The sequence below is a fragment of the Microcebus murinus genome, chromosome 26 (genome assembly GCF_040939455.1).
Source record: "Microcebus murinus isolate Inina chromosome 26, M.murinus_Inina_mat1.0, whole genome shotgun sequence".
In the NCBI taxonomy this organism is placed as follows: Eukaryota; Metazoa; Chordata; class Mammalia; order Primates; family Cheirogaleidae; genus Microcebus; species Microcebus murinus.
This window is the reverse complement of record NC_134129.1, coordinates 6,645,708-6,671,992: the sequence shown is the minus strand read 5'-3', so window position 1 is coordinate 6,671,992 and position 26,285 is coordinate 6,645,708. Positions and strand designations below refer to the sequence as shown.

At 34.5% G+C, this 26,285-nt stretch overlaps 1 protein-coding gene across 1 annotated transcript in view; it reads right to left on the bottom strand.

Moving 5' to 3' along the window:
* CENPC (centromere protein C) overlaps window positions 1-26,006 on the bottom strand; it is a 47,782-nt gene extending 21,776 nt beyond the window's left edge. The window contains exons 1-11 of the mRNA XM_012760993.3: window positions 25,720-26,006; window positions 24,575-24,621; window positions 22,411-22,481; window positions 21,627-21,721; window positions 16,510-16,624; window positions 15,028-15,313; window positions 14,006-14,215; window positions 9,946-10,559; window positions 7,213-7,383; window positions 3,707-4,001; window positions 1,797-1,940 (exon numbers count right to left, since the gene is read on the bottom strand). Coding sequence (XP_012616447.1) covers window positions 1,797-1,940; window positions 3,707-4,001; window positions 7,213-7,383; window positions 9,946-10,559; window positions 14,006-14,215; window positions 15,028-15,313; window positions 16,510-16,624; window positions 21,627-21,721; window positions 22,411-22,481; window positions 24,575-24,621; window positions 25,720-25,737 — 2,066 coding nt within the window. The 5' untranslated portion in view covers window positions 25,738-26,006. The remainder of the gene's footprint in view (window positions 1-1,796; window positions 1,941-3,706; window positions 4,002-7,212; window positions 7,384-9,945; window positions 10,560-14,005; window positions 14,216-15,027; window positions 15,314-16,509; window positions 16,625-21,626; window positions 21,722-22,410; window positions 22,482-24,574; window positions 24,622-25,719) is intronic.
* Window positions 26,007-26,285: the final 279 nt, after the last annotated feature.

Here is a 26,285-nt window from a genome sequence, read left to right as displayed (position 1 = left end):
TGATGTTACAGATCACAAAAATATACAGTTATACCTCAGTATCTGCAGGGAATTGGTTCTAGGATCACCCAGGAATACCAAAATTTGAGGACGTTCTAAAGTCCCTTATATACAATGATGCAGTATTTCCAAATAGCCTTCACACATCCTCCAGTATACTTTAAATAATCTCTAGATTACTTATAATACCTAAAACAATGTAAATAGTTCTTATACTGTTTTTTTATTTGTTATTATTTATTGTTGTATTGTTACTTTTTATTGTTTTTTAAGATTTTTTTCTGAATATTTTGATTCACGGTTGGTTGACTCAGCAGAACCTGTCGAGGTGGAACCTGCAGATAGGGAGGGTTGACTGTACTTACTATATAAAACAAACATTACAATTTAATCTAATAATTAATAGCCAAACATGCTAAACACTACATTTTTTATAATGTTTTAAATTAACTCATAGATCAGTTATGAATTTAGCCAACTCAAATGATAATATTCTTTGATAAAAATCATATTATAAGAAAGAAATTAGAAATAAATCAGTGTATCTTAACACACCTTACAGACACCTAAAACAGAAGACTAACCTGGAAATTTAACTGCAGTCCTAATCTCTGAGTTTTACTGATAAGAATTATAAAGAAAAGTTACAGGCTGGGTGTGGTGGTTCACGCCTGTAATCCTAGCACTCTGGGAGGCCAAGGCTGGAGGATAGCACAAGGTGAGAAGTTCAAGACCAGCCTGAGCAAGAGCGAGACCCTGTCTCTATTAAAGAAATTGAAATAAATTAATTGGCCAACAAAAAAATATATAAATAGAAAAAATTAACTGGGCATAGTGGCACATGCTTGTAGTCCCAGCTACTCGGGAGGCTGAGGCAGGAGGATTGCTTGAGCCCAGGAATTTGAGGTCGCTTTGAGCTAGGCTGACGCCACAGTACTCTAGCTAGGGCAACAGAGTGAGACTCTGTCACAAAAACAAACAAACAAACAAACAAACAAAACATATGTAACTTAAAATGGAGTACAGAACTAGAGATGATTCAGGTTATCGCAATCCTAGATTCCTTTCTTCCTATTATACACTCAGGATAGGCCTACTTATAATCTCACATATAGAAAAGAGATATTAGCCATCCCTTAAAAGTCTGAGAATTTCCTATAATTTACCATTTAGTTTTTAAAAGACATAATAAGAGTAGATTAATTAAATTTGCTCATTAAGTGTGGTTATCCACAAATTCTTCAATACTCCTCCTTTTAAGAGGTGGAGCCTAATTCCATCTCTCCCTGAATGCAGTCTGGACTCAATAATTTGTTGCCAATGAACAGAATTAAAGTAGAAGTGACAGTGTACAACGTCAAAGACTAAACCATTAAAAGGCACTGTGATTGCCATCATAGTCACAATTTCTCTTTGATCGCTTGCTTTGTGGGAAGCCAGGTACCATACTCAACAGCCAATAGGGCCACATGGCAAGAAACGAAGGTCTACTGACAACAGCCAGCAAGAAACTAGGATCTCCAGCCAACAGTCACGTGAGTGAGACATCTTATAAATGGAGCCTCCAGTTCCAGATAAGCCTTTAAAGGACTACAAACCAGAAAGACATCTTGACTGCTACTTCCTGAGAATCCATGAGCCAGAATTAGCTATCCCAGATTTCCGGCCCACAGAAACCATAAAATAAACATTTGCAAGCCAATAACAAAATTAAAAGTAAGTTTTGGAGTAATCTGTTACACACAACAGGTCACTAACATAGAGTAAATCCTATTACCCTTAGAAAACATGCATACCTTTCCTCCAAAACTGGAGCTTCAGATTCTCCAGAAACCAAGTTAGAATCTGTTGGTGTCTTGCACGTATAGCTACTGATCTTAGACTTTAGATGAACATTGTGTGCAGTCATATCATCTTGATCCTTTGAATTTCCTGTAGATCTACGAAAATAAAAAATATATAACTTTACATTTCCTTAAAAAATATTTCTTCCAGAAACAATACACAGGTGGGTATATAGACAATATAATATTGGCTATAACAAGTATCAAATTGCCTTGTTTAGATTCTAAGACTTAACGACTAGCTCGGGAAGGAAAATTGGGTTCTTGGCCCTATCGAGAATTCCAATTTTAAAAATTCTAATGAGAGAAATGGTGCAGACACGATTTAAGATGGAAGTGATGACGGAAGTACACTGGGAGACCTTAGCTACAGGCAGCTTATGATATGCACAACAGAGTTAATCTACCATGGCTTACTGGAGAATCGATAAACAACTAAAATTGTTTTCTTTGATACCCCCAGTCAGCCTACTAAGGGACAATATGGTCCTCAGAGGGACCCAGCTCATCTCTTCAGTAGCTGCCAGCTAAATAGTTTACCCCAAACATATGCAAACAAGATACACTATTCCTAGTGACTATTTATGTCTTTAGGATCTATTATCCTCCTGGGTCCTACCATTAGAGTCAAAAGAAATAAAAGGAATTGTAAGAGATCATTGTGAACAGCTTAATTCTAACAATCAGATAACCTAGATGAAATGGACAAAGTCCTAGAAACACAAATTACCAGAACTGATTCAAGAATAAACAATCTCAAAAGACCTATGAAATAAAATTAAAAATAAAAAATCTACCCAAAAAGAAAAGCTCAGGCGCAAATGGCTTCACCACTGAATTCTATCAAGCATTCAAAGAAAAATTAGTAAAAATTGTTGACCACCTCTTTCAAAAAATAGAACAGAATACTTCCTAACTCATTTTATAAAGCCAGTATTACCTTTATACCAAAACTAGACAAAGACATCATAAGGAAAGCAAACTACAGACAAGAACACTTCAATAAATTACTAGCAAACCAAAGCCAGTAACACGTAAAAAAGAGAGAACAATAATCCTACTAAGTCATAGTAAAAAGAGAAATAATTAAAAAAAAAAAAAAAAAAGAGAGAACAAATATGAGACTGCCTGAAAAAATTAAACAGAATGCATATGGGATTTCTTTATGACAATAATGACACACCCCAATATATTTTAGGGCATTCTAGCATTTATTTCAGTACATCCCTAGCACCTTGCTATTTCTAACACATAATACATGTTATTTGCTGAATGCATGTTATAGCAAAAAGCGAGAATGCCTTAAAAACAATACTTAACTCAATAGGTTGCTAAGACTAATGAGAATTCATTCAAAGCACCTAGAAAATACTTGGCACATAGTAAACACTCAAAAAATGTTAACTATTATCATTTAAGAAGAAAAAAACATATATATTTCTAATTATTGAGATATATTTCTAATTATTGAAATCACATTCATCTCACTTAAAAGGAAAACAATTTGAACTACACACTTAAAATGATTAAGATACTAAATTTTATGTTGTGTTTACCAGAATTTTTTTTTTTTTTTAAAAAGAATCAACTCTTGGGCAAGAATAGTATTTTATTAAATTTGATAGTTACAATCCCATGTGCTGTACATTATTCCTCACTTTAATGAGAAAAAAAATTCAGAGTACTACTTTGTCTGGGTGTTACCCAGCTAATGGTAGAGCCTGGATTTAATACCAACCAGGTCTGTCAGAATGCAGAGCACTTTATGTTAATACTGCTTCTTTGTCAATGATTAAATATCAGAAAAGCTATTAAATGCCAAAAAGCAAAAATAACTATATTGTACACATTACAGACATTACCCAGAATGATTATCAAGATTTTTCTTCTTCACCAGGTCTGCCTTGTCACTTTCCAATGGCTCAATCTGGGAACAACCGGAAATGTCATCATGGTCAATAATACCTTCAGAACCTTTAGCATTTAAAAACTTCTGTACTTTTGAGCTGTCTTCAGTTGCTGTCTTCTGCCTTCTAAATGGAATAGTTTTTTTCTCAATATTCTTAGATAGCTGATTGTTCTTCTCAGTAGGTTTCTTCCTACTATTGTGATGCACTGATAATTCATTTCTTATTGGAGAATTGCTATAAACAGGACCTGAAGGATTCAATGATAACCTATAGTTAGTATAATGTTTGTCCAGATGACCTGGATCATTGAAATACCCACACCATTTATATTTATATACAAACACATACACACACACACCAATCTCATAGACTAAATTTGTTTCCAAATTAAATTATTTAAACAATGCAGCTTTTCAATTTATAGATACAAGACCAGACTCTTTAAATTTGTCAGAAGCTTCTAAAACCACTCTCTGGCTCTGCCCACTACTCTTCAGGCCATCCTTAAGATCCTGGTATTCCCCAAAGGTTCTACCTTTATCTTTTTACTCTATATACTTTTTCTGAGGGACCTATCTATCCACAGCTTCATTATCTATATGCTGATACGTGTAATATCCACCTACCACTTTCCCCAAAATCTGCCTCTTAGGCTTTATTCCCTATCCTAATGAAAAATATAGCTATCTATCCAGATACCTAAATCAGAAATCTGAAATCAGAAATCTGAGTCATCCAAGACTCAATCAATCACTAAATCCTATCAGTTCTCCTATTTTTTAATGCCTCTCAGATCGACTTCTTTCAAGCTCTCCCACCTGTCATTAACAGAGGTCCTCATCATTTATCCAGATTGAAGAACAAGTCTAGAGAAGGGGAAATTAGTTAAGAGGCTCCCTTCTCTGGCCTTGTTCTTCAATACATTTTTCATACTGCTACAAGAATCATCTTTGGAAAACAAAAATTAAATTATTACAACCCTATTTAAAAGGTTTTATAGTAATTATTTACACCTTCAGGATTAAATCCAAATACTTTTAACATCAATTTATTTCTACTTTTAGAGTTTGCTTATTTCATTAATCACAATTCTCAACAGCACCCTCCAAACAAACCAAAAAAGGCCAGCAGTACTGAACTATTTGCAGTTTCTCTAAAGCATCTATTCCCAAGAGGCAATCCTTTGACCAGTAAGATCAACATTACCTAGGAATTTGTTTGAAATGTAAATTCTCAGGCCTCACCTCAGACCTACTGAATCAGAAACTCCCAGAGTCAGGCCCATTAATCTGTGTTTTAACAAGGCCTCCAGATAATTCTGAGGCACACTAAAGAAAAACCTAAAGAGAAGATCAAGCTCTCAGTTCCAGATCTCTGCACATGCTACTTCTGCTTAAAATAGTTAATCCTGCTTCCTCACCCTACCCAATTGCTTAACCCAATTCACATACTTCAATAAGCTTTCACTAATTTCCAAGTCTTAGGGTAGCACTCCTCTCAATCCTTTGATAATGTTTATCACACATCTGACTTTTACTTATCTCTATCTCTCACCTCCAAAAGACTGACAATTCCTTGAGACAACCAAGGAATTGACTGGCATTTTACCAATCTTTAAATTCTCAATATCTAACAACAGGGTTAGGGCTTTGGTGAAGCATGAAAGTAACCTTAGGTGGAAAGTTCAAGAAGGTACTCACTCAGGGTCATGCGAATAAGAGCCTTAACTCATAAACCCTGAGACCAGATGCCTTTAAATTCCCACTCTAGTGCCTCACTGCCTAACCCTAGTCCTGGTCCTACTTCATACCAATCCTGCTTCACAGCAAGTACTCCATAAACGTTTCTTCATATGTACAAAAGGGCACCAGTGCCACATGTGTACTACAAGCAGGCTGGGGGCAAGTCATATAGTCTTTCTGCATCATAAACTTTAGTTTCTTCTTCCATCAGATGAAGAAATTTGGACTATTTGATCTACAAGCATTCCTTCACTTCTGTGACTCCCAGCATTATCAGAAACCCAACATCTATTTCAGGACTGTTATATAAGTCTTTTTTAATAAGTTTCACAGTTTTAGCACATTTATCTAAGCTCTGTTAGGCTTTTATTTATCGGTATATTTACACATTCATTTACCATAATACTGCAGGGTTTCACGCAACCTGAAACAGGGGCAGAAAAGTAAGTCCCCCCCAACAGTAGTACTTAACATTTCAATACTAACTATATGCCACCTACTATGCCAATCACATTTAAACCCTATAGAAACTCAATGAAGTAGAGGTATCAGTAATTATGTTAAAGTGAGAAACTTTACAAAGTAATCTATCCAAAGTCATAGAAGAGTCATAATTTGAATTCAGATCCAACTCCAAAATCTAAAAAGGGCTGCAGCACAATAAATAGTACTTGCTGCTATCAATCAAGGATCCCAATGATTCAGTAAATCATAGTAACAAAGACTCACAGATGTGAGTCTTTGAGATGCACCCACTTTGATATCTAACAAAAACCTCAACATATCAAAACTTGAAATCTTGATATCCTTCCCAAGTCTGTTTCTCTCATACCTCTCCTCATCTCAGTAAAACGGTAGCTCCACTCTTCTACTAGCTCAAGCATTAAAAACACCTGTTAGTCATTCTAGACTCCTGCCTTTCACTCGCTGTAACTAATCTTTCAGTACTTCCTCTGGGTTACCTTCAAAAAATATTCTGAATCTAACCATTCTCATCTCTTCCCTCTACCAGCTTCCTAAAACTAATCACCATGCTTCCATTTTTGCCCAGGCATAGTTTCCTCTCCACACAACTGTAAGAAAGATCCTTTTGAAGGATGAGTCAATCATGTCACTTTATTGCTTAAAATCTTCCAGTAGCTTCTCAATATACTTCATCCAAACTTTATCATGGTCTGTCTTGCTGACTTCATTTCCCCTGGCTCACTCTGCTCCAGCCACATTGGGCCTTTACAAATACTGTTCCTTTGGCCTGAAATGCTCCACTCCAAGTGATTTGTATGGCTCCCACCCCTTATTCATAAATGTCACTAAAAGACTGTAACAGCCTCTCATTCTACCTATTTCATAAACACTCTATCCTAACCACCCTATCCCTGCCATCTGTCTCCCATCTCTTACCCTTCACCTGCTTTATTTTTCCTCATCATCTATCACAACATGAATTATTTATTTATATTGTCTTTCCCCACTAGAACGTAAGCTCCATAAAAGCAAGAACTTTCATTTTTGGCTTTGTTTTTCCACAGCTGTATTCCTCTTCCTAGAATACTATATTTATTAAAGAGCCAAAGAATTTCTTTATAATTGATTTAATATTTCTTTTGATGACCCAATTTAACTTGGTTCTCATGAGATTCACTCTAGATAATGAAATATAAATCAAACAGAGTGATTTTTTTGGGAGAATGAACACAATTTAATAAAATTACTTACTCTGGTCTGGTTTTACCACCCACCAATCAGATGGATGCCTGGAAATTCTTCGACTTCTTGTGACAGTTGAAGTCACTTCTTCAGGTACAACTTTGCTGTTCTTGGACTCATTCGAAAAACGCTTCTTTTTAGAGTCTTCCTTAACTTTTCTGGTACTACTTTTCTTACTTGCTAAGATAATGAAAACCATAAAAACAAAACAATTCACAATCTACAGAACCAGAGTTTTTAGGAAAACAAGACTTAAAAACAAAATTCTCAATTATAGGAACTTCTTAAATATATACTGTGGCCTTCTATTCATCTCTATTTTTTTAAAGTCACATTTTTGTCAATAATATCTCTAACTCTCTGTCCCATTATATGTGCTGCTGAAGCATGCAGTAACTTTCTGTCAATTAAATGCAAACTTTTCACACTGCTTGATAACTCTCATACACCTTAGCCAAAAAAATAAGTGATTTAAAATGATCTAAAAAGAAAAAAAAATGGTTCCTTCCTACTACTTACCCTTGTCCGAAGTGATAATAGGTAATTACTGCTTTTCTGTTTTAATCAATGACTTTTTCAACCTAATTTCTAGAAGACGAGATTGAAAATGTGATTAAGTCATAAACCTTGAAATGGAAAGATTATCCTGAATTGTCCAGTTTGACCCAATCTAACTACATGTGTCCTTTAAAGCTATGGTTAGAGAGAGAAGAGACGATGGAAGAAGAGGCAAGAGAAATTCAAAATGTGAAAAGACTAACATTGCTGGTTTTCAAGACAGAGGGGGAGGGGCAGGAGTCAAGGAACACAGGTAGCTTCAAGACACTGGAAAAGACAAAGAAACAGATTCTCTCCTAGAGCCACCAGAAAGGAATAAAGCCCCATCAACACCTTGATTTTAGCCCAGTGAGACTTCTGACCAACAGAACTGTAAGGTAATAAATGTGTGTTGTTTTAACACACTAAGTGTGTGCTGATTTGTTATGACAGCAATAGAAAATTAATACAACTGGCAAGGTATTATATTGAGTGAGATTATTTCACTAACCAATCTAGATAAAGTATATAAAAACTTGTGTGTAGAATACAGCAGTTATCTCAGTTAACGTTTAATATTTACAATTATAAAGAACATCTTTCAAGTATACTTCTTTCATATAATGTCTTTTCTTAAGAAATTATGGGTAAATCAGAATTTTGTACCTTCAAATTTTGTGACTTCATATTCTGCTTAAGGACTAGTAGGAAAAACTTTCTTGTAACTTATCACCTTCAGTTTAGTCAGATTCTTTATGTTGTACCTTTCTTAAAGAGCCAACAATTAATTAGAAATTGAATGAAGCAAAAGAATAAAGAACAAATTCAATAAAAAGAATATGAGACAAGACAGACATTTACAAAAGAAGTACTCAAAATAGAAAAGGTGTTTTTTTTCTCTATTTTAAGCAGAATTTTTCAAATACCCACACAAACAAAACTAAAGTCTGTCAACTATTATTCTAAGCTTTTTAAAGTCTATATTAAAATAACTGAGTAATTCAATGATAACTATATTAAAGTGAATTTTTAAAAATAAAAACTACCTTAAATATGTTGCTTTAATATGCTTTCTCTCTATATATTAGTAATATAGTATAGTCATCTGGAACCTTCACACACACATACAATTCTGGTCAAGAGTTTTCTCATAAGCTAATAGTTTTTCCTGTGAGCATCAAACACATTTTTACTTATTTCAAAACTTCTTGGTAGAGATGAAAGAACATGGGCTCTAAAGCAGGACAAATACTGGACCAGTTTTGTTTTGATTTTTAATCTCCCTGAGTGTTATCGCCTACTTATAAAATTGTCAAAAAAATTAAATTATATTACATAAAGTGCCTAATATTTGATAAGTGTTTTCTATTCCATGAACTATTCTAAAGATAATTCTTTCGGTAAGAACTACATTTCTATGATCTAAAAAGTGATACACAAATTGTCCTTTTCTTCATGACTCAGTGTCATCATTACAAACCCCAACCATGATACAATGATGATGTTAAGGAGAATGGCCACATTCAGGTTTGCCTGAGACAATCCCAGTTTATGCTTACTGTCCTGACACTCTCATTCTCAAAAGGGTCCTAATTTGGATGATAAATTATAATATATGGCCACCCACGATACAAAGATATACTGAGGTATTGGTTAATTGTTTTCTGTGCTTCTATTTTCATCCTATGAATGTATGTATATTTATCTGTTGGTTTACAGACCCTACCAAAATGATCTTAACAGTGGCAATTGTGTCTTAAGTAATTTTTGTGATTTTAGTGCCTAATATAGTATCTGGCATTTAACAACTATTATTTAAGTGCATGATAAAAAAGAATGGGTTTTTCTCTGTAAGAAATAACCCCACACTATCTGGGATTTTAAAAAAATAATTTATACTTTAATAACCATAAGGAATTCATGATTCTGTCTTATTTGTTTTCTGATAACTAACCTGTTTACAAGCCTTTCCCTTTCACATCTCCCTCTACATATGCTGCCATTTTAGAAGTTAAAAAAAAAAAAAACCGAGTGAGTTAGAATTGAATTATATATAAAATAAAAAGTCTAGAAAGAGTCTGTAGGCTTTTTGAGGCTCTTTGTTGATTTAGGTTTACTTTACCTACTTTCCAAAGCTAGGCATGGATATTAAAAAAACATAAAATGGTGTAATAAAGTTCACAGTTATATTTAATATAAACTTACCCACATGTATAACCTGTTTTTTGGAAATATGATCATTTCTCAACTCTTCACGCTCTTCCATATTTTTATCTGAATTTCTTTGAAACGTGCTTTGGGCAATATGTGACATATTTAAATTTTCAACATTAGATTGTCCCCTATCAAGCAGTTCGTCAGCTCCGTTGGCATTAAAGTTTCTTCTCTGTTTTTGTTTTATAGCCTTTTTGCTTCCAGGTGATTTTTCTGCAGTCTGAGAATATATTTCATATTTTGTAGATCTGTTATTATTTTCCATTTCATCTGTCAAAGGACAACTTGTACCCAGTTTTTGTTGACCTGACGGCTGAGAATTCTCTACTGGGTGAGCTTTATTGGAATCTTTGTCACTTGCCAAAGTCTTAGGTGATACATTGTGATGTTTTTCCCTTGACTCTTTACCTTGAAGGAGTGCAGTGTTCTCAGCAGGGGATATTGTGCGTTGTTTCACAGGCCCAGCTTTTCTTGGTATTGTAATCCAAGATCGATCAGCAAAACTTCTATCTGATTCATCAATTACAAATTCATCCTCTATCAACTTCATATCATTTGGAGGAGGCAAATGAGGTGGAGCAGTTGTTAAATGCCTAACAATGGGACTAAAACAGGATGTTACTTTAACAGCTCAAAAAAATGAAGCTTTTATCTTTGTTTCATGAAGAAAATAAAATTATCTATCTAGGAAATAAAATCTATACATCTTTTAAATAGCAGTTTACAAGTCTCCTCAATTTTCCCTTATACAGATCTTTTCCTCCTTTTACATTTCTATAATATCTGATCACCCTGATCAGATATATTAATATTTATTATTATTAACAGATATTAATATATTGATATCTGTTATTAATAGATATCAATATTTAATATCTATATGTTAATATATAATAAAATATAATATTAATGCAATCACAGAAATTTAGAGCTAAATGAAAACCTAAACATCAACTAATTTGATCCCCCCCACTCACCCATTTTATATACTAAAAAACCAAAACCCAAAGATATATAATTATAACCCAGATACACTGACTCACAGTTCAAAAATGAAGGGCCCTATTACATATTATATTAAATTATATGTTTGTTTAGGTGTCTTTGGGGGTCTGAATTTCTTCACATCCAAAACAAGAGTAGACAAGAGTATTTCTATGAAACCTCCAAGTCTAATATTCTAAGGGAACATTACTAAATTATAAGAGATTAGGCATCATTTCTTCTAATACTTTTTTTACATATCACAGGACTTCATACATAGCAGCAACAAATACACAGATATTGAATGCACGGAATGTAAAAATGATTCATATCACTGAACTATATTATATAAAAATTCATTCCAAGTTTAAATATCTTACATACATTTTCATATATATTTTAAGATTACAGTCATAGTATTGAAATAACTGATATATATCTAGAAAGGTAGCATAAGCACAAAAGAAATCTAGTGCCATAGAAACAGAAAAAAATAAAAGACAATTCTTACTACAAAATACACAATGCTATGCAATCCATTATAATTTGGTCAAATAATGCCTCCCAACTCTTTCTCCACACTCCTAGCTCAAAATTTATTTACTAAGAAAAAGTCTAGGTCACAAGCAGCACATTGGAATTAAATTAAACAGTAATTTTTCCAATTAGTTGGGAAAGTTTTCTAAAGAAGGAAGGAATTATTCAAAGGATGGTAATCTGACAGATTTACTCATTTTGCATTTCCTTGCTATTTATGATACCAGCCTCAAGCAAACCACATATTGCAGTGAGATATGCAAAATCAAAAACTTAGGGTAAACATCCAAAGTCCATTCACTACTATCTCTGACTTTTTCACTTGGGTAAGGAGGCTTAGCTATTTTTAGCCATAATAGAAACAAAGCTAGAATAGACAAATTATTCTTATGTGTTTTTCTCTTTTTATTAGGATATACAAAAAGATTCTAAAAGAAAAATGCTTTCTCTGCTCCTCCAATCTCAAACGGCTGATAAATCCTATAATGCAAAATAGTAAACATGCTAAGAAATATACTATTCTTCTAACAGGTAGTTTCACAAATTTATACAATTAGAAAACTCTATAAAACAAATAAAAGAATAAAGAATAAAAAAATAGAAGACATGAATGAATGTTTAATAAAATATTATTTTTCAACATTTAAAGAAATAGCCAAGCCGTTACAAATAAGTCTAATTTGCCTTATTACATAGTATTTGTAATACCTATTAGTTCTCTCTATATAAAGTAATGCTAAGAATTTACAAGTGAAGCCTTCCTAAACTAGCCAACAAGAACTCTCCTAATCTGCTCCTCTTCTACTATAACCAATTGTTCAACAAAGACATCCTTAGAAAACAACCTTAACACTATTAAATCTTAGAATATAAAAGATGACTTCTAGCTAGGTGGAAAAATCAAGAAAGACTTTGTGACATTTGAGCTGGATCATAAAGGACTGATAAGATTTGGTCATGAGGAAACAGAAGAGAATCAGAAGGAAGACCATAAACAAAAGCAATGATGCTAGAAAACACTGGGAATAGTGAGTAGTTATATCTGGTGACAACAATTAAATACAAAATTAACTTTACTCACTAGTTAACCAAAATCATTAAAAAAAATACTTCGTTACTCTTTTGGAAGTGATATAATTATCCCCTAAGTGTAACACATTTGTTTCAGATGGTACAGATAACATCCATGCAGGAGGTAAAGTATATATATAAAAAAGTATTGAGAAATCAACTACGGAAACAGAGACTGAACAAAAGGGGAAATTCATTCATTCATTCAACAAGTTTTTATAACAACTTCCTAATATTTTCACTAGCACTCTAACAGGTAACACAGAAAATACAATAGAAAACTCTAAACTTCTAGAAAGGAGGGCTTATGTTTTAATCTACTAAGAAAGACACCACATCAGCCGGGCGCTGTGGCTCACGCCTGTAATCCTAGCTCTTGGGAGGCCGAGGCGGGCGGATTGCTCAAGGTCAGGAGTTCAAAACCAGCCTGAGCAAGAGCGAGACCCCGTCTCTACTATAAATAGAAAGAAATTAATTGGCCAACTGATATATATATAAAAAATTAGCCGGGCATGGTGGCGCATGCCTGTAGTCCCAGCTACTCGGGAGGCTGAGGCAGAAGGATCACTCAAGCCCAGGAGTTTGAGGTTGCTGTGAGCTAGGCTGACGCCATGGCACTCACTCTAGCCTGGGCAACAAAGTGAGACTCTGTCTCAAAAAAAAAAAAAAAAGAAAGACACCACATCAAATAGTAATGCTACAATATGAGGTAAGAAACTGCTTAAAAAACAATAAAGTGGAACTTGGAAAAAACTAGAAGCCTAGCCTGTACCTTAAAAGAAAATGGAGATTGTCTGATCACAGGGGTAAAAGGTAGGACAAAGCAGACAACCGCAAGTGTATGTGACCAAGTGGGTAGAAACAGCAGACTACAGAAAGTGAAGCCCTTAAATATCAGCTGACAAATTTGAAGTTTATTCTATAGACCTGTGATTCTCAACCCTGACTGCCATTAATTCTAGGTAATTCTAATGTATAGTCAGGGCTGCAAATCATGATATGGACATTGTAGAACCAATGGAAGTTTTTAGGTAGGAAAGAACACATTAACATTTATTTTAGGACTACCCTTTTATTGCCACAATCAGAAGAAATGGAAAAAAGATTTAAAACCTATGATAGTGACATACAGGCACCCTGATATCATTCTATTTCTAAATATTGCACTGTCTTCATTCTTTAATATCATACAAACTAGAAAGTGTTGATGAGCAGAAGCAATGAGAACTGAATAAATTCATTTTCTTTCACCTCTAATTTAGTATCTACTAAAGGATGGCTTTGGTGGTGACTTACTGGTAAGAAACTACCTCTCCTTATAGGTCAGGGCAAAATTTCAATTAAAATTTGTGTCAATGAAAAGATTTATTTCTAAGTTAAATAACATTAAGAATCCTGAGATATGGTTCATGGAGTATAAAAGAAAAAAATGTCTCAAAGGACATTTTTAATAACTCACCTGGATTCACTTCTTTTTATGGTTTCTAAAAACAATGTTGAAAAACTCTTTTTAGATTGTGCTTGAGTTTCATATTCTGAATCTTGTATTCTTTTCTGAGATATTCTCACTGGTTTCTTTTCTTGTTGTCTTTCTGATATTTTATTCTCTCCTGATTCTTTATTCTCTACTTCTACTTTCTTCAAAATAACTTTATCTTCAAAGTTTAACCTAAAAGGTTAAAAGAAGGGCAAGCTGAATGATTCCAAAAGGTTTGTTGAGTTATGAGTCTTCCTGAACTCCTTTACAGAGATAATACAGACCACTTATAAAATTCTGCACTGAGCCTTTATTTAAAATTTGTAAATGCTGATTTGTAAATTCTAAATATATACAGGTAAATTGCAAAACTGTGTATTTGTCAATAGAAAAAATAAAAGAATGGTTAAATTATACCAAAGAAATGTATAGCTAAGCACTGGTTTTCAAAGTTCTATTATAAAACTGTGGTAGACCAAATTTTGAATAGCAAAGTTTTAGACTATACTTAACTCCTTGTCTCCTGGAATGACAAAAGACTGTAAACAGAAATTACACTCATTACAAAGGTCTCCAATAGCAAAGAACCTTAACAATCTACTGTGCTTCCTGAAGGCCAAAGGTAAAGCCCCAAGAAATGGAACTGGGTTTACCAAAATGCATTAACAATAATTATGTTTTGCTACCCTAGAAATGACTTGATACATACCTAACTTGCAATTACAAATAATATAGAGGTAAAACAAATTTTTTTCAGAAAAAAGAAAGAAAACACATTTTTCCATAGACTATAGAAACGTAAACCTCCAAACTTCTCTGAAGTATACTCTAAGGCCTTTCTCATTAATTAAAACTGAATATATACTAAATGTATACTGTTTTTCTCATAACATGTTAATAATCTTTAATCTTTACTACAAAACTACATAAAAAGACTGAATTACCACTTTTTAATATAAAATATAAAATTTTTAAAGTAGAATTAACACTATATAAAAGATTACCTTTTTTTGGTTTTAAGAGAAATCTCTGTGCTCGAAGACAGCATATTTACTGAATTTTCAAAAGTGTAAGTCTCTCTCTTTTGGGCAATAGATGGAATAGCATTTTGTGATACAGATGTTTTTGCATCCAAAACAGCAGAAGGTGAGCCAACAGATAAGTAAAATTCTTCATCAGCTTCACTGTGATGACTGTTTAGTTCTCCATTTGTCATTTTTTTAAAGCCAGGTGTATTTTTAGAATCAACATCAGTTGACAGATTTTTCTGACAAACTGCATGGGCTTGAACTAAAATAAAATTATATAAAGATACTTGTCAATTAAAAGAATAACATTAAAATCAAATTTGCCTTAGAAAATAAAGCAATAATTTAATTAGAAATAGTTTTCAGAAGACTTACAGATCATTAAGCTTAGAAATCAAAGATCTATAATTAAAATACATAAGCACTATAAGCTAAGGCAGCTAGATGATCACATATTTATACATATATATAGATATAACAGATATATAAATATAATGACACATATAGTATGTATATACACACATAAATATGCATGTATATATACACACCTCTCTATGTATATTTAAAGAGGAAAAATATATATATGTTCTTAACCCTCAACCTTCAAACATCAAAGAAAAAGAATGGCTGGGTAGTATTCATACTGATTCATAAACTTAAAAAAACTCAAAAGTAAAAATTCAAACTACAACAGCAAAGCAATTCTATTTCTGGAATGAGATGGCATTTCCCTGCTTCTTCCTCTAAACAAATTCTTCAGTAACTATCAACTAAATAATTCTTCAGTAACTTCAACTAAATTCTTCAGTAACTATCCATCAATCAAAATAATAGGACTCTGAAAACTAGAAAGAAGGCAGACTAGCTAGAAACCTTAAACTTATTGGCAATGATGGAAATGAACACTAAAATAACAACGAGATCACCTAATACCAATGAACTGACAAAAAGTAGAATAGTAATTGTCTATCAGGTAAAAGGTACTCTCTTGCATTGTTGGTAAGAAAGAAAATTTTAACAGACTCTTCTGAAAGCACAGACCGGTGTCGGAAACATACCCCCATGCACACTTATGTATTTTTTCATTTATGAGCACCAATGAAAGCATGGAAGGATTCAAAGGTTACCTCAGCAGAATCATGGGAGTAATGATTAAATTTTTCTTTTAAATCTTTGGTTCTATTACCTCAAATGGAATAGTACTCTTCTAAAATGAAAAGATAGCAAACTTTAAAAAGTAGCAACACATGTTACTGATTGAAGGAAATGAAGTAAAAGAAGAGAGGAAAAGAACACCAGCCATGAAACTGAGAAGGGATCAAAAACAAACTCATCCATTTCACAGTTCTGCCTAGGCTGACCCTGAACTTGTCACTCAAACCAACACATGTGCTACCTTTGGCATGTCTAACTTTTTAAATATACCAGGAAAATAACACCCTTAGGGATGCCACCAACCTGATTTGCTGGCAGTTTCACTTGGTTCTATAGTGAATTGCAGAGAGGCTTCTTTCTTCCTTGAAGAAACTGGAATTGACTTTTGATGGGATTTCTGGCACTGTAGATGGGATTTCTAGCATAGTAGAAATATAACTTTATTAAATTACCAATTCTGATTAAACATTTTTTTAATGTAGAAAAAAACCCAAGGATTTTAAAACAAGTCAGTAATAGCTGTATACTGAAGTAATTACTTTAGAAAACAATTTGACAATCTAGTAAAGTTGAGATTTCATATAACCCATCACAGAAACAATACAGCTCTGAACAGCAAAAAACTACACTAACAGGGGATTGAATAAATAAATTACAATACATTTATATAATATTACATACACAACAGTGAAACAAACTATAACATGAATAAATGATTATTTTCACAAACAAAAGTTGCAGAAGTACATATTAATCCAACCTACGCAAAGTTCAAAATATAATAGATACAAGGACATGTAAAACAATACAGTATTTAGAGATTCACTCTATATAGAAAAAGAGTTAACACAGGCAGCCTGATTATTTAACAGTCTAGCTTGCAGGGACAGCCTTCGGTTGACATCTAGAGGCTTGGCTTTTAGAATATTCCCTCCATTACCAACTGATAAGATTGTGGCTTCTGTACAAGCCTGACTAGACTGCAAACAATGTGATTTATGGTGAACACCTGCTTTCTTTCCTTCTGGAAGTGTAGAATTTTGGTGGGCAGAGAGTGCCTATGGGATGAGCCCCCAGTAAAAATGGGCCAAGTTTCAAAAGGCTTCCCTAGGAAGAAAGACTGTCCACATGTTACTGCATTTCACTGCCTGAAGCAATGAGTACACTCTACTTAGCACCTTTAGGGAAAACAGGAAACCTGCACATGAATTCCTCCAGACTCTGCCTAACTTGTCTTTCCCCCCTATTGACCCCAGCGGTATATCCTGATTGTATGGCTATAATTAATCTCAGTTGTGAGTATAACTATGCCAAGTCTCATGAGACCTTCTAATAAAGCAACAAACATGGATGGTAGTGGGACCTCTATCACAAGTGGTAGCAAAAGTGCTTACACAAATTGATATGCTAAAGAAAGAGAATGAAGAGCATGAAACTCAAGACAGTGGTTACCTCTGTCTAGAAAAGAGAGGAAGAACAGGATGGGAAAATGGCACATCAATGCTTCAAAGGTATTCACATTTCTTACACTAGTAATGGGTACATGAGTGTTTATATTATTTTTAATACCTTACTTGTGTATTATATTTTTGATAAATTTGAACTATTTCAAGCCATCAATTTAATATTTAATAATTTCATTTCAAACATTCATATTCTAGAGAAATTCAATTTATAACATGTACACAAAGGAGACATAAACAAAGATGTTCACCGCATCACTGTGATAATGAATAGACAAGAACAACCTAAAAATCTACCAATAGGGAAATAAATAAAGAACAAAGCCACTGCACTGCTGTTGAGTGGATAACTATGGAATTCATTTCCAGAAAAAAACAAAGGCTTTCAATTAATTTCTGCTCCCTCTTAAAACTTCAAGGATTTTTAAAAACATACAAATCCAGAAAGAGGAAGAGAAAGAGAAGGGAGTAAATGAGATATGTCAACAAACTTTCCGAAGTTGGAAAGATTAGTAGCAACTAATCAGACAGAACAGAAACACTCTAGCAGTGGAGAAAACTCAAAGGCAGACAGATTAATGTTTATGGAGAAACACATAAAGATCTGTAACTAGAGATACAGGACACCTTTAAAAGAGGGGGTACAGTTGGGACCTGCAACAGAGGGCTGTTAAAAGAATATAAAGAAAGTAGTGAAACAAAAGGGCTCCTCCCAACCCTATCAGAAAAAGAAAAAAAGGTACAAATGAGCAATATGTTGAATAAAAAAAGAAGAATTATAGATATGAGAAGGATCATAAAAGAAAGTTAACTATACTCAAAATACTCAAATTGAGAGGAAATAAACATAAAATGCCAAAAGAAATAGAAAAAAAAATCATTAAATAAATTAAAGTGGCAATCAAAAACATCTCCACAAAAAGAGTTCAACCATATGTTTTACAAATGATCTAAATTTGAAGGAACAGATCATTTTTGCTTAATCAAGTTTTTCCAAAAACAGAAGAAACGAATAATTTGCTTTATGAAACTAGGTTGTGTTTCAGTCAAAACCTAAGCAGTCATGTCTTGTTTTACTTAAAGACATACAAATATGAAATAATAACTAGACTTAGGAATCTCAATTCTCAAACAGAAAAGCCTATAAGATACATACAGGTAGGTCTGATAACCCACTTCATTTTCAAGTCAGGTAAACAAATTCTATTTCTTATGCATAAGGCCTTGGCCGAGCTTACTGTATGGAAAGGCCCTACCTGGAAAAATTCTAACACTTACAAAATCTCTGTTGTTTGGAAGCAACCATCTCAAGAATTAGAGAGAAAAAGTTAATAATATGAAGCTAAAAACAACATACAAGGAAGTAAAGAGAAAAATAATGAAACTAAAAACAAACATATGAGAGGATCAACAAAGTCAAACTTGGTTTTCTGAAAGACCAAAATTGATAAAACCTGACAAGACTAATCAAAGAAAAAGATAAGGCATAAATAACCAATGTTATTTTTAGGAATGAAAAAGAAGACATCACTATAGATACTGAAGACATTAACAAGATTGTAGAAGAATATCACAAAAAACTTTATCCAATAAATTTGAAAATTTAAATAAAATGAACAAATCCCTAGAAAAAGACTATTTAGAACTGTCCAAAAAAAAAAGGACAGAGAAAATAAAAATTATATTCCATTACTATTAAGTAGAATCAAAATTCTTTGTTCTGTATCTTGATCTAGGGAACAGTTGTAAATAGTCATCAAAAGATACCCTTATGATTTGTATACTTTAAGGGATTTCATAGAAAAAAACTGAATTCATATTTTAAAACCTTTCCAAAGAGAAGACTATCAATTCCAGCAAATGTTTAAGTAAGAAATAATACTAATTCATAAGAACCCTTCAGGAGAACAGAAAAAAAGGAAACTCATTTTACAAGGCCAACATAATATCTAGAGTACACCTTGATTTTCAACATTACTTCTTTCTTTTTTTTCTTTTGTTGAGATAGGTTCTCACTCTGTTGCCTGGGCTAGAGTGCAGTGGCCTCATCACAGCTCACTACAACCTCAAATACTGGGTTCAAGCAATCCTCCTGCCTCACCCTCCCAAGTAGCTGGGACTATAGGTGTGTGCCACCATGCTCAGCTAATTTTTTTATTTATTTTTTTTGTAAAGATGGGGTTTTGCTATGTTGCTCAAGCTGGTCTTGAAATCCTAGCCTCAAGTTATCCCCCTGCCTCAGCCTCCCAAATTGCTAGGATTATAGGTGTGAGCCACCACACCTGGCTCTTATTTCTTAATATACATTAAAGTCATGAATTCCCTCTAACACTATTTTAGCTAAATCTCAAAAGTTTTGTTTGTTTTAATATGGTACTTTGAGAGTATCATAAATCTCAAAAGTTTTGATAACTCACATTTTTATCATTCAGTTCATAATATTTTCTATTCCTAGTGTGCTTTCTTCTTTGGCCCAAAGTTATTTAGAAGTCATTGCAAAAGACCTCTGCTTTAGAACAAGATGTAATATAGTAACAGCAACCAGATGTACCATCTTGCCTGAAACAATTTTAAAAACAGCCAAAATATACAAGATTCTCAAGAAATTTGACATCAAACAAGAGGACAGGGATCTTTGAGAAGCAGGGAACAAATAAAGTGAACCCTCTGATTGTCCTAGCTTATATCCTGGAGAGTTTCCACGTTATGGTACAAGGAGAGTGAACTCCTAGTTGAGGAGCCAAGGCTGGGGATAAGATGGCCAAAGGGGTTAGAATCTGTAGGGTAAAGTACTAGACAGGAGATAGCAACACAGAGAAAGAACTTCAGAGATGTACAAAAGATCTCCCTCAAGCATTCAATTAAATATTGATCAGAGCATGCATTGTGAAAAAAATGAGAAAGGCTGGGGAAAGAAATACCTGAAGCCTGAGGAGGAATATTCTCTCAGTCATATATATGACTGCACCTATCAGCTAGAATGGAAAACTTCCATAAGTTAGGGGACAATGAGTAGAGCACACAGAGGTGTTTTGCCTCACAAGGGAAGAAAATTAGTTATAGACTATTTGGTGATAGTCTTTATTGTTTCTACAGCTCCCCACATCTCTAAAAATAAAATTTGTTTTGCATTTTATTTTTTTTAATTAGCTGTTTTAGCAAATGTGTTAGCCTATGATTTATTACATCCTATCTAGAAGAGGAACCTGTAGTACAACCCTGACAACAAAGCTATACAAGAACATCTTAAGAGAAAATATGATTCATGAACATAGATGCAAACATCTTCAATATTAACCAAATAAAAATATTAATACTCTATGACCAAGTCAAGTTTATCCCATGAAACTTAAATTGATTTAACTTTCGAAAATCAATGTAACTTATCACATTACAGAAAGAAATAGTCCTGTCTTCATTCCTTAGAATGAAAAGGCTATATGTAATATATGTGTTTAATATGCTGATTGCCTGTTTATAATTTTCTAATGAATGTTATTTCTAGCCTACATGATTTTTGTCATTAGTATTGTGCTTTTGAACAATTTGCCTTAAATCATTAGCTTCTAAAACGCTATTTGAAAGTCTGCTATTTATTATATTGAAGTCAACAATGAGGTGCCTTCAGTCTTCAGAAAATATCCAAACTTGTCAATATGTGATCAGCAATTTCAATAGCTGCCCACTTTTTAAAAACCTAATTTAAGTATTATTTTAGGAGAAATCAAAAGTGATTGTTATAATTTGACAACTGTAATTCCCAGACCCTCAATTTCAAACACAGAAAATATCAAATCAAAAATTTCACAAACTATCTCCAAATTTTACAGAAAGTCAATGGGAATATAGGATCTTCTTTCAAGAATAAGACTTAACAACTAAAATGTACATAAGTACATTGTGTATAATTTCATTATTAATATATTAAACCTGTACCAGTTCTCCTTTATGACTTACCTCTTTGCTCGGTGACTGAATACAAATGTCTTTTATTTGGGATGTGGAATAAAGCACTGATTTTGTAGAATTTGTGCTCAAATCATTGGCAAGACCTAAAAACAAGTATGAAATTTTTGAAAACAAAATACAGTGTACTATCTAGGGGTTAAAATTAAAATTAGCTCTATTTGAAGTATGAAGAATTGTCTATTGACTCTTTAAACACAATTAACTTAAATCAAGTACAGACATCAATTCAATATTCTTTGAGAAAGACAAGACTCCTAAGGAAGTATGTGTCAGCTCTTCTTTCAGAGAATGTATAAAAGAGATACTCTTCTACCATCTACCCTTATTTCTTTGGCTGGCCTATTCTCTTACTAACTTTTGACGCTGACTGGCACTTAGAAAAATTTTTGCCATAATTCAACATTTCCTTAGAAAGGAATGTGAATTGCTAAATATTATCTCAAACTCTCTAGTGATGTCAAGAATTCTGCACATCTATTTCTATTATATGAAATACTTTTGCTTGTGCATGGTAATTATGTATGGATTTCCACATTACAGGAATCTAGTATGAACTAAAGGAGATGACAAATTATTGTCAATAATTTTTGTCAGTATTATCCTAAGTATACCAGAAGGTACATGAAGAGCTGCATATGAGCTCATATTCTGGGGAAAATATTTTGCATATATTTATAGGCTAGAACATATTTGCCCCATTTGATATTAATATGACATATTTATATTTTCATCTATCCCAACCATCAAAGTCCATCCAGAAATGAAACCTTACTTTTTTCTTCAAAACAGTCTTTTAAGATTTCCAGTATGTTCTGGCCTTGCTCTGTGTTAATGTCAGGTCCCCTAATAAGAAAGAAACAATATGTAAACAAATGGGTATGCTCCAATAAAACTGAAACAAAACCTGTTACAAAACAATTAGCTAGCCTATGGGCTGTAGGAGTTTACTGACCCTTGCAAGATCTATAACATTCCTATTTTTCTTGAGAGTTTGAAAAGTACTTTATATGAAGTAACTCAAGATCATGGGCCACAATGCTTTATCGGATCATCCATCAGAATTTTATAACTGAAAGATCTCAGAAAACACCTAGCCCAATAATTATCATCCAAATATGTGCATAAAATTGCCTTGACAGAAATACACATAAGTGCCCATATCCCCCAAACCAAATGAATCAGATTTTCTAGGATAATTCATGTAAATCCTGATGTACAAATCTGATTAAAAACCACTAACTGAATCCCATAACCTCATTTTGCAGATAGAAAAACTGAAATACAATTGGTCAAATGACCTGCCCAAGTGTGTAAACCTAATTAGTATTAATGGCAGAGGTTATACCAGAATATAGGATACTATTGTAAATTCTGTCCTTGACACCACCCAAGAATACTACATACATGTACATATACTGCAGCAATATAAATACACCCCTGCTATCACCCATTTCACAGATCAGACTCAGGCAGATCAAGTGACTTGCCAAAGGTGATAATATAGTCACTATTGGAACACAGGCCACCAATATATAGTCTAGAACACACTCTAGACTAGTTGTCAAACAGAAAGTCTAGCTGATACAGTATGGATGTAATCTTCTGGCAGTTACCAAATGATTCTACTTTATAGAATAGACTTTATTCAATCATTTGGTGAAAGAAATCACTATTTTTTTTATAGTCAATCATTTGGGGAAAAAATCACTTACCAAGTCCTACAGCTTTTTCCACATTTTTTCAATATTTTCTCCAATTTACCTTTTCTTCCTCCTTCTCATTACTACCTTATCATAAAAGCACCCCAACTATGCCTAGATTATTGAAACCCCTACATTAGGCTATCATACAAACATCACACTACTCTTCTTTGCTTTTTTAAAATGCAGTGTATGTGTGTGTTCACATTTGGTAGGCCTTATTCCAAAGAGGATTTAAGATAGTTTATTCAAACCTATAATAGATGCCTAAAGAACACGATATCCATTTTCTGGCTCTACCCAATTCATATGGTCTTGTTTTCTACTTTTACCCAACATAATCACCATCTTAAATCAGGTCTACCTGATTGACAAACCACAATATATGTATTCCTATTGTGGTTCCTTTGTTTATGATACTTCCTAGGTCTGGAATGTACTTTACCTTTGTCTTTAAATCTTTATGCAAGGTCCACCTAAGTTACACCACAACTTTAAAGCTTTCCCTTAATATCAACAGCACGCATATTCCTTCCTAACTTCTTACATGACTGCCTATACAAGTTAATGCTTAATTACATACAGGCCTGCTCTTTATGACACACAAATTATTATTACAAGTATTATTTTTGTTCATTAAATTAATTCAATATTCACCTTCCGAAAAGGAAAGCTGCTCGTGAGCAAAAGAACATATTTCTATGTTCTCGTAGAATCCAAGCTCAATAAACAAGATGTTATTGATAATAACATCTTCACTTTAAAAAGCACGTTTTTCATTCTATTACCACTCAATATTTAACTAGAAAATTTAACTTTACAGGTTTTACAACTAAAAGGACCAAAGCAACTCAAATAAGCACCCAACACAAAAATTCATGACAGTATGCATTATTTTTCTTTTTGCGCCACTGAATAAGCTACGTCTGTCTAGTTTTACCATTCAATCCACTCTACAAAGTGCTTTTCCCACAGCTTTCACTTAGAACTGAGACTGCCTCTTCCTGGTCCTACCATCTTACCAGGTGAATTTCTTTTCTCACTGCCTACTTGCATTAATATTGCACTATTTGCATTAATATTTTTCTGTTAGTATAAGATGACTACACTTAATCACTGGACGTAGAAATCATTATTTTAGTCATAGGTGATGGTTTTTGCTTTCTTCATTTAAAAATCCACTTTGTAAAGATAGGAATAAAAAAATCATCTTAAAAGCTTAAGTATATAAATCACCTGGAAGGTCGGCAAAATCTTCTTCTATAGTCATTTTTGAGATGATCCTGAAAGAAAAGCAAATCATCAATTTGGTTTCTTTGTTTAAAATATATTCAAATACAATTTACCTTCAAAGTAATTTCACCCCAATATGGGCATGCCACACAACAAATATCTCCCAGGAGGCAAAAGAGCCCCCAGTTGAGAACCACTGAAAGTACATGAATGCCTGAGGATAATCTCCCAACTTCTCTTCCCTTGTCTTTTAAATGGATTATGATACAAAGTCAGATATTAGAACTAAAAGACTCAAAACAGGTTATGACGGGCATTTGAAAAAATGAATTGTAAGCATTTAGTAAGTTGCATTCCCCTTGTTTTCCCCCAGTGAGAATTTGGCTTTATTGCTTTCTAATTATATGTAATATGTAAACAATACATGTGCTCATATTAAAAAGCACACACTAGCCTTTCATACATTTCTTTATGCATACATGTATAATGTTACATAACGGGAGCTCACTGACATTGAAGATTTTCTTAGAAGGGGAGATAAACAAGAAAAGAGGTGACATGGGTCTTACAACATATGGTAACCATGAACAAAGTCTGAAATGCAGAAAAGTGAATACCGAGGAAGTCCAGACACAGGAAAGCAAAAAGCGAGTCCCCGCCCCCGTTAGTCGCTCACACCTCGCACCTGTTTGCCAACAGTTGCCTTTCAGAGGACTTATCGCTAACAGATGCCCCATAAAAGCCTCAAAAACGGCACATAAGGGTCAACGAAATTTGACAAAAGAAATGAGAAAGTCAAATTATTTCGAGACAAATCTGTCACATGATCGGTGTTTCTCCAGACCGGACAGTATGACGCAAAAGCACACTTTTAAGGCATTTAATGCTTCTACTGTAAATAGACTAAAAAGTAGAAATCCCAAGACTCTGGCTAGACAGACCCAGTCACAGACGAAATCGTGCCGTGCAACCTTAAGGGAAAAGCACAGTAAATTAATCTGCACACGACCACACGGGATTTCAAACATTCGTGCGTCTTTCCCACTGACAGCCCTGACAGGCCCGGCCCGGCCTAACGCCCGCTTCCTCCCCGCCCGCGCCGCGCCGCGCCCGTCCGCTCCTCAGCGGGAGCCGAGGCCCGCACGTACCAGACCGGACGCCGCCATCTTCCGGCCCGCGCAGGGTTCCGAGGAGGAAGCCCGCACCGGACACGGCTCGACAAGGCGGAGCAAGGACAGAAATCGCCCAACTAGCTGCGAAGCGACGATCCGGTGACAACTTTAAGGCGAGATGCGGCGGCCGCTACGGCTGCGATCCTCAGACCGCGCGCTTCCGGTGTCCCGGGTCCATTGACTCCACCCACAACAACAAGAGCGCCCGGGCGCGCCTCAGAGTTTGAAACGGATGGCACATGCGCACAACGGACCGCGCGGTCTAATAGTAAGCAAGCCGTTACTGGGCCCGCCCCTCACTTCTGTAGGGTGCTGCCCCGCCCTCCCTCCCGCAGCCCCGCCCTCCCTCCCGCAGCCCCGCCCTCCCTCCCGCAGCCCCGTCCTCCCTCCCGCAGCCCCGCCCTCCCTCCCGCAGCCCCGCCCCTGGAGCCCCGCCCTCTTAAAGCCCCGCCCCCACAGCCTGGTTCCCGCCTCCCACCCGAGCCCCGGCAGCTGATGCGCGTGAGGCCGAGCTTTTTGCCGGAAGGCACCATCTTGGAAGC